Source organism: Octopus bimaculoides, chromosome 13, assembly GCF_046866305.1.
Source record: "Octopus bimaculoides isolate indiv1 chromosome 13, ASM4686630v1, whole genome shotgun sequence".
NCBI lineage: Eukaryota > Metazoa > Mollusca > Cephalopoda > Octopoda > Octopodidae > Octopus > Octopus bimaculoides.
Genome location: NC_142940.1, coordinates 30,422,918 through 30,432,625, shown reverse-complemented (window position 1 = coordinate 30,432,625; position 9,708 = coordinate 30,422,918). Strand labels below are relative to the sequence as shown.

At 37.6% G+C, this 9,708-nt stretch overlaps 1 protein-coding gene and 1 pseudogene across 1 annotated transcript; one reads left to right on the top strand and one right to left on the bottom strand.

Moving 5' to 3' along the window:
• LOC149132867 (protein GVQW3-like) overlaps positions 1-1,002 on the bottom strand; it is a 1,275-nt pseudogene extending 273 nt beyond the window's left edge.
• Positions 1,003-1,957: 955 nt separating this feature from the next.
• On the top strand, positions 1,958-3,172 carry LOC149132866 (zinc finger BED domain-containing protein 5-like). The gene is made up of 2 exons (XM_089361304.1): positions 1,958-2,107; positions 2,660-3,172. The coding sequence occupies exons 1-2, from the start codon at positions 1,958-1,960 to the stop codon at positions 3,170-3,172; spliced, it is 663 nt and encodes a 220-aa protein (XP_089217430.1).
• Positions 3,173-9,708: the final 6,536 nt, after the last annotated feature.

Here is a 9,708-nt window from a genome sequence, read left to right as displayed (position 1 = left end):
GAGTATTGTCGTGATGAAAAAGGACTCCTCTGGTGAGCATTCCGGGCCTTTTCCTTTGATTGCTTCTCGGAGGCATCTCAGTAGCTGAGAATAATACAGCCTTGTCACGGTGTGACCCTTTTCAAGGTAATCGATCAGCAAGACACCTTGAGAATCCAAAAAAACGGACGCCATGACCTTGCCAGCTGAAGGAATGACCATGGCTTTCTTTGGGGTAGGAGAAGATGTGTGCTTCCACTGCTTTGATTGTTTTTTTTTTTGTTTCAGGCTGGTAGTGATGAACCCATCTTTCGTCCATAGTAATGAAACAAGCAAGAAAATTCTCTTCATCGGCTTCAAACAGTTCCAGATTGCTTGTGGACAAAGTGCACCTGGTACGCTTCTGTTCAGAAGTCAAAAGGCGAGGGACCCACCTTGCAGAATCCTTTGAGAACCCAAGTTCTTTTGTCACAATGTTGTCTACTCTTTCATTTGAGATGCCCACTCTCTCGGCTATCTGACGACATGATATTTGGCGATCTTACATTATCATACCAAGAGCAAGGTCAAGGTTGTCCTTGGTGGTTGCAGTTGGAGGTCTCCCTAGTCTTGGATCATCTTCCACACTCTCCCTGCCACGCTTGAATTCATTTACCCAGCGTTTGACTGTTGCATATGAAGAAGCATTGTCTGTTAAGGTTCTCACCATATCTTCATGGATTTCTGATGGAGCCATGCCTTTCAAATGAAGGTACTTTATGACAGCACGATACTCAGTTTTCTCCATTTTCCTTGTAAATTCGAATCTTGTTTATTCAAAAATCTGCAACAAAAAAAAATTAAAATATCAGAATTATGAAAATGAGCAAGAATACTCCGAAAAGACTGTACTTACCAGAAAAATTTGTTTCAACTATATAGCAGCCCCGATTCTAGGTTAGGCTCAAAACTTTTCAGACACCCCTCGTATTTTAAAATAGGAAATAAAATAAAAAGTATGTAATAGATTCTACTATCGCTTACTTTAATTAAGTCTCAAAAAAATTAAAACACAGATTGGAAAAATAAAAAACTTTAACAATAAAACCAAAATTTTTAATATCAAATGTATATGTTAAAAATATAGTAAATTTTTTGTAAAAGAATTAAATTATAATATAAAGCCAAATGTTAAACTAAAATTAGGATTTAAATATTATAGAAAGTACTAGGCAAACTGAAACCTATGCAAAATCATTTCTTTTTAAAGAAACTTTTTTATATTTTCGTACAATACAATATTTTTCTTCATTGTACACATTTTTCGTATAAATTTTCTTTTAATTTAACTTTTATTCCAAATTCTTTTGTTTTAATTCTTTTCCAGAACTTTTTACGCCAAGCGTTCTAACTTGGGCCTTGACATTATCTTACACGTGCCTTATCTTTTGTTCATATATGTGTTGTCCACTGCACATCAAATAATTCGCAATGAGTGCAAAGAAACGGAAGTATCTTGAATATATTCGATTTAGATTCCTTCCCCTCCAAAGGGTGACACAGAAGTCCCCCAGAGTGTGATATGTTACAAAACTTCGAGAAATTATGGAATGCGACCCTCACGCTTGGAACGCCACTTGAGGACAACACGTCCTGCTCTTGCAGACAAGCCCAAGGTATTCTTTGAAACAAAAAGACATTCCTTGAAGCAAGCTAAGTTGGACGGTATTGGGGCATTTCGGCAACAAACTTAAATGGTTGTTCAGGCTTCTTATGAGATCGCCATGTTGATTACAAAGAGCAAGAAGAGTCATTACATCGGAGAGTCTCTCATAAAACTAAGTCTACTCCGTGCAGCAGAACTCGTCCTGGGGAAAGATATTGCGAACAAGCTTTCCCATATTTCACTATCAAACGATACAGTCAAGGGAAGGATCGACGATTTGTCTCAAGACATCAAAGATCAAATTCTCCTGTTTTTGCCATTCAGTGTGACGAAATGACTGACATCGCTCAGTGTTCTCAGCGACTGGTATATGCTCGTTTTGTGTCAGGCAACTGTGTAAAAGAAGAAATGTTGTTCTATCACCCTATTCTTCGTGACGTATCAAACTTCTTTCAGGAAAACCAACTTTCATGGGATTTGCTGGTAGCGGTTTGCACTGATGGAGCTCCAGCCATGCTTGGTCTGCAGTCTAGATTCATTACTAGGGTGAAAGAAAAATCTATCTGTTGTAGGTACACACTGCATACTTCATCGTGAAGCCTTAGCATCCAGAACCTTACCGACTGAAATGAGAAATGTCCTGAACGTGGCTATTAAGGTTGTCAACTTTGTTAAAGGTGAAGCCTTAAACAGTCGTCTTTTCAAACTGTTGTGTAATGATATGGAATCTGAACATGAAGCATTGCTTTTTCACACGAACGTACGATGGCTATCAAGGGGAACATGCTTGGACTGTTTTATGAACTACGAGAAGAAGTAGCAATATTTCTAGATTTGTAGCAGAAGGCAGATCTCCATGACAAGTTCTAGTTTGAAGGCTTTAAACTATCTTTAACTTACCTGGTGGACATCTTTGAAGCGTTGAATGCTCTCGACTTTAAACTACAAGGGGAAAACATCAACATTCTCACACACAACGGCATCATTCGAACCTTCATGGCCAAACTCGACCTCTGGAAATGTTGAATTCATCAGGGAAATACAGTCAGTTTTAGTTACTTGAATTCTACTTTCATTCACGGTAACCTTGATTCTAAGTTAAAGAAACAAATAATCACTCATCTAACTGACTTGAAAACAGAATTCATCAGATACGTCCCAGATATAGATGAAAAACGCGAAGCTTGGAAATTCATCAGGAACCCATTTCAGTGTGAAGTGACTAATGTTTTGGATGAAGTGCAAGAGGAGTTTCTTGAGCTGAAGTTTAACTCTCCAGCTAAGGAAGACTTCAAAGAACTGGATCTTGAAACGTTCTGGATCAAGTACCTTCCTGTTTATCTTCTGATTTCATATCAGACTCTTCGGGTTTTAGCTATGTTTAGATCCACATATCTTTGTGAAGCTGTATTTTCCACGCTCGTTGCTGTCAAGACCAAGTACAGAAACAGGCTGAGCGTTGAAAGGTACTTACGTTGTGCACTCTCTGGCATTCAACCACTCATTCAAGATCTTGTAGCTAAGAAGCAGTGTCAAGTATCTCGCTAATAATGTGACTAATTCATATTCAATTTTTTTTTTTTTTTTTTGCTAAGAAGCAGTGTCAAGTATCTCACTTTTTGTATAATGTAATTATATATAAAATTACATATATTTTGTATAATGTGACTAATTCACATTCAATAAAAAGATTAAAAACATATTTTAAATTTTATTTAAAATCTGGGAGGGAATTTTATTCATAGATGCAAGGGGGCGTGGAGAGAAGGACAAATTCCGAGAAGAGGCGTGGTAGTAACAAGGTTAAGAACCATTGGTCTAAAGTATTCGAGGCAACTATGAAACAAAACCTAGGATCACTAGTGTAGCTAGAAGGGGGCGGAGGGGGTAGTCCGCTCTGGGCGGAACTTTTATGGGACAGCACTGCTTTTGGGTCTGCTGTAAGCAATATGTATTTTTTGTGGTGGTCCAGAGGCGGAAAATTGATGAGCTGCCCCGGGCGGCACACACTCTAGCTACGCTAATGCATAGGATAGATCTACTAAAGGTTTGAGAGGGAAAAGACAAGAGAAGCAAGCAAATTTATGGAGATGTGTATGTATTATCTGTGTTTGTATTTGTATTACTGCAACCTTCTCATTGTACATGAGGTGGGAAAACAGTCAGATAGTATTTTATCAGAGACATATATGAATGTACGTATATATTAAATAAAGACATTCGTATATTTATTTATGTGTTGGAAAGAGACAGAAAAATAGAGCAGATAGATAGATAGATAGATAGATAGATAGATAGATAGATAGATAGACAGACAAACAGACAAACAGACAGACAGACAGACAAACAGACAGACAGACAGACAGGCAGACAGACAGACAGGCAGGCAGGCAGGCAGGCAGGCAGGCAGGCAGGCAGGTAGGTAGGTAGGTAGGTAGGTAGGTAAGTAGGCAGTGTTGTATAGCTAAATTGTATACCCCATCCCGGTAAAAAGTAGTATTATAAATACCATTATAAATAGACTAGTAGCCGGTCGTCAAGAGATAGTAAGACAGAAGTTAGTACATTACTATTCCGGTACGAAGAAATACAATGGTATCCGATTACTATTGTGGCAACTAGCGTAAAACAGCAGCTACAGTACAACAGCTGTCACACTTCACAACAGTGGCGACGAGGGAAAACAAATTTACACGGAGTGAAAAGAAAAACATTCACACAGAGAGTTTAAACTAATCCACGCGGAAAATTAAATAACTCGACAAAAGAGAAACAAAAATTTTGTTGCGCAAACTTACGAAAATCATAAAATATGAAAAACCGTTAGCTGGGGTAGTTCAGTTGCAAAAACAGCAACAACAACTCAAAGAACAATAGCAACAAGGATTGCAGCAGCAAATGTTACAACTTATGAAGTTGGTAATAAAACCGGAGAATACATTTTCGCTTGACTATGTAGCAAATTTCATAAGCGAATTCAAATATGACCTCGAAGAAGAAGTAACCTTCGAGGCTTACTTTCGAAGATTTGAACAACTTTTTGAAAAAGAATGTCAAGATTGGACGGACGAAATGAAAACGCGTTTAGTTTTAAGAAAACTAGCGACAGCAGCAGAGCATGAAAAGTATAGTAACTTCATATTACCAGAAAAAGCGTCCAACATAAATTTCACTGACACATTTGACATTTTGTGCAAAATCTTTAGTGAAAAAACTCAGTTTTATACTAAATGAAAATGTTTAAATATAGAAAAGAGTGAAGACGAAGACTTCACTACTTAGACAGGCAGAATCAACAAAAAATGTGAGAGATTTAGGCTCGATATGCTTACTCCAGATTCTTTAAAGTGTTTGATTTTTGCACAAGGAGTGACAGATAGAAGGGATGCAGAAATCCGAACGAAAATTCTAGCAAAACTGGAAGTGAATCAGGATTTGACATTGCAGAAACTATCGGAAGAGTGACATGATAGTAAAATTAAGGCATGACACGGAAGAAATTCAACGGTAAGAGTGTTTTCACATATGACCAGGGCAAAAAAGTTGTAAGACAAATAAAGTGAGGCAGAAAAAATATCGGGATGTAGACCCATGTATGGTATGTGTGGGATGCACCTGAAAAAAAGATTGTCCATATAAAAAAGCGAAGTGTTTTCGCTGCGGATTTAGAGGACATATAAAATCGAACTGCAAAACTAGAATGACAGGAAAATGGAACAAACAAGAAAAAAAAACAAGTAGTTTGTCAGCAGGAAAAGTTGTGACTACAACAAACAGAAGATTCATGAATGCGAGACTTGAAATCACTAGTGTCAGAATGCAATTAGACATGGGAAGTGACATTACAATCATAAATGAGAAATCATGGGAACGAATAGGTAAACCAAAATTATGTAGTCCAAACAAAATAGCGTATGGTGTGACGGGAAGAAACTTATATTTCACGGGTGAACGCATTTGTAATTTAATGTTCAATGGTCGAACCAAAAAAGTGAATGTTTGTGTTGAAAAAATCCATGAATTTATTTGGCACCGAATGTCTGGAGAAATTTAAATTATGAGATACACCCATAAGCGTTTTGTGCAATAACGTAAACGGAGCAGTCAAACGATCGAACGAGGTCGATGAACTGAGACAAAAAAAATGAAAGAAAATTTCCCAGAAGATTGTTCGGAAGGTTTAAGTTGTTGCACAAGAACAAAAGCAAGAATTGCTATCAAAGAAAATTCAACACCTATTTTCAGGCCAAACGGAAAGTGCCGTTTGCGGCGGTGGACCAGGTCAATAAAGAACTAGAAAGGTTGGAAAGCCTGAATATAATTGAAAAGATTGGCCATTGCAGACTGGGCAGTACCGGCGGTCAATGTAAAAAAATATAATAAGCCAAGAGTGTGCGCAGACTTCTCAACCGGATTAAACGACTGCTTACTCACACACAGTTACCCACTACCAAGCCCAGGAGAAGTATTTGCTAAACTAAACGGAGGGAAAATTTTCTCGAAGTTAGACCTCTCAGAAGCGTACCTTCAAATTCGGTTAGAGGAAGATTGCACACATCTACTAACAACACGCACCGTGGATCGTACAAGTTCAGACGACTGCCGTTTGGAGGAAAAGTGGCACCCGCCATATTCCAACAAATAATGGATGCAACTTTGCCATCGCATACCTCGATGACATTTTCATAAAGAGCTAGTCTTGAGTGCAACACGTCGAACACATAAAGTATTCGAGACAATGAGTGAATACGGGTTAAAACTGACAGAAGAAAAATGCGAATTTTAGATGAAAAAAGTAAAATACCTAGGTCAAGTAATCGACGAAAGTGGACGCAGACCTGACCCATCAAGGGCGACGGCAATACGAAATATGCCGCCTCCGACAGACGTGACAATGCTACAAGCATTTCTAGGCTTTGTGAATTATTACCAAGTGTATATCCCAAATATACCCAAGGTAAAGGCACGACTTAATGAACTATTTTAAAAAATGTCAAATAGGTTTGGACTAAGAAATACCAGAAAGCATTTAACGAGTTAAAAGATGCGTTAACTTCAGACTTGTATGTTACGTATTTCGACCCAAAGTTAGAGATAATACTAGCTACAGATGCTTGCGAGTATGGTATAGGAGCCGTGCTCCTACACAAGGACAACTATGGCAGGAGAAAGGCCATAGCTCACACATCAAGGGCATTTATTACCGGCGGAAAAGAGTTATAGCCAGATTGAAAAAGAGGCGTTGCCTATTATATTTGGTGTGAAAAAGTTCCAGTTTCATTTACGGCAAACGCTTTTGGTTGAAAACGGACCATGGACCTCTAATAACGATATACAGATCCAAGAAAGAAATCCCGTCACATACAGCAAACAGACTGCAGCAGCGGGGTACCATTCTATTAAACTACGGCTATAGAATGGAATATCTGCCTTCAAAAAGTTGGGGCATGCCGATGGTCTGTCTAAGTTAATTCCGAGAAATAACGAACCACTGGATGACACCTAAATACAGCGCTAAGAGCGAAACGGAAACAAAAAAGTGATGTGGAACATCATGCGTGAACTACCAGTAACTTTGGAAGAAAAAAAATGAAATGCGAGAAATGACAAATTTATTAATGAGATAAAAAGAAAACTGTGGTCGACAAAAGGAAATAAAGAAAGGTCTGATGCAAAGAACCGCCAAGATGTGAGCATGTACTCTATAAGTGATGGTGTACGCTTAGAGGGTGGTCATACCATACACATTACAGAAGAGAATGCTAAAAAAGTACCATGTGGGACACCCAGACATCTCTAGAATGAAAGTGCTGATGTTAAGTTTTGTATACTGGCCAACCATCGACAAGGAAGTTGAAAATGTGGTAAAATGCTGCAGAGAGTGTACGCTGGCAGCAAAACTACCTACTACAAAATGTGAACTTTGCCAGAAGTGAAAATAACATGGTCTCGATTGCATATCAATTTTGCAGGCCCGCTAAATGAATATTATTACTTAATAGTAGTGGACAGCTACACAAAATGTCCTGAGGTCGCGAGGTGTAAACGACCAACCTCATACAGGGTAATAAACTTCTTACACGAGCTGTTCGCAAGATTTGGTGTACCGGATATAATTGTCTCTGATAACGGAACATAACTATGTATCCTGTGATTTTAAAAGATTCTGCGAGACGTTCACGTTAAAACATAAAAGTATAGCACCGTATCACCCTAAATCGAATGGAAGGGCCGAGAGAGCTTTAAAGAAAGCTAATAAGGAAGCTACGGATGAGGCTGTGATCCAACAAGTCTAAAGTAACTTCGAACCCAAATGCGCCAGAAAGAAGTTCACCAACAGAATTAATGTTTGCCAGAAAGGTGAAGTCAGTATTCGATAAACTGTTACCAGTGAAGAAAAAATACTTGCTAAAATGCTTTAGAATCGGTGATAAGGTATATGTAAGAATGTATTAAAATGGCAAGCAGTACTGGGAAGGAGAAATGGTAGCATACACAGGAAGAATGATGTATGGCGTAAGAAGCAGAAATAGAATGGAAAGGAGACATAGAAATCAGCTTAAGGAAAGAGTCATAGAAAAGGAACCAATAAGAGTAGAAATACCGATGGATTGGTTATATGACACTTTTCAGGTTCCAACACAGTTACAAGAAGTCGAAACCTCACTACAAGGAAAAGGAAGAACACTGAATTCCTAAAAGTAGACCCTAAGAAGAAATGGTATTGAGTATAAAAAAAAGGAGGAGGTGGGGTAAATAAAAGAAATTGATTGTTAAAATAATTAAAAGGGAAGATGTATAGTGAAACTGTATAGCCCTCCTGGTAAAAAGTGGTAGGTCCAGTCATTACAAATAGAACAGTAGCCAGTCGTCAAGAGAAGGTCGGGAGTCGAAGAAATGAGAGTAAACAGTTCTAGTCAGTGTCTCGTGGAGCTATCAGCATTAGTAAGACAGAAGAAGTTAGTGTATTACTATCCCGGTACGAAGATATGCAACGGTATCTGACGACTAGTAACTATTCTGGCTACTAGCGTAAAGCAGCAACTACAGTACAACAGCAGTCACACATCACACCAGTGGGAGGAACCCACTTTACAACAGACAGACAGATAGACAAACAGACAGACAGACAGATAGATAGATAGATAAAAAGAAAGAAAACATACATACATACATACATACATACATGCTTACTTACGTAAGCTAATTGCGAGATACATAAACACACACATATACTTAAATAAATAGATAATACATGCATAAATATATACACACTAGCGTGCATACATGGATACTTGCATAGAAGCACGTATAGATTCACGCATGCATACTCGCATTGTTATAATTTCCACAGATGTATTGTGAACATGACTTGAAATCATAATTTATAAATTTCCCCCTTTCCTTTCTGTTTTTTGGGTTTTTTTTTTTTTTAGTGTCTGTTTTTTTTATTTATTTCTTGATTCACCAAATCTTTAACCCCAAACTAAACAAATATCTATAAATCTGTACAAACTAGAAATTCTACTGCTCAATGTGATTAGTTATAACAAGTTATTCTCTCCCCACCCACTCCTTTCCTCTTTTACCCGTCGTTCATTAATTATAAGTTTGTGTAAAATCGATAACAATCTTTGATGTTGCCCTGCTACAATAATATATAATTTCTGATTTGAGACTGGTGACTTGTAACCATCTTCCAACTCAGTTAAACTACCTCCTTATGTATACTGTATGTTTAACATGTAACATTTCTGATGTTTTCATTATGGTGGTGTAAGAAGATGGATGAGAGAAGGATTATTTCAAATTAATCTCGTCCTCCCTTCTTGCTGGTTATTATAGATAGCTTTTGTTTATTTTCTTTAATCTACCTTTTAATTTGTTCATATCAATATTATTTTTGTTGCCGTTGTAAGAAGATCAATAAAAAATGTTATTTCAGGCATCCCGTCTTTATTTTCTGTCTTAGTGTATCTAAGATTAAAATACTCAATACGACATCCCTTTCTTTTAAGAATAAGTCAGATATCATATAAGGTCGGATGTGTAGAAATTCCTGCATTGATTCGAAAAAACCAAAG

Coding starts and splice junctions, on each gene's coding strand:
- LOC149132866 (XM_089361304.1), top strand. CDS start 1,958: ATGACTGACATCGCTCAGTGTTCTCAGCGACTGGTATATGCTCGTTTT. Junction 2,108..2,659: donor AACTTTCATGGGATTTGCTG/GTAGCGGTTTGC, acceptor TGAATTCATCAG/GGAAATACAGTCAGTTTTAG.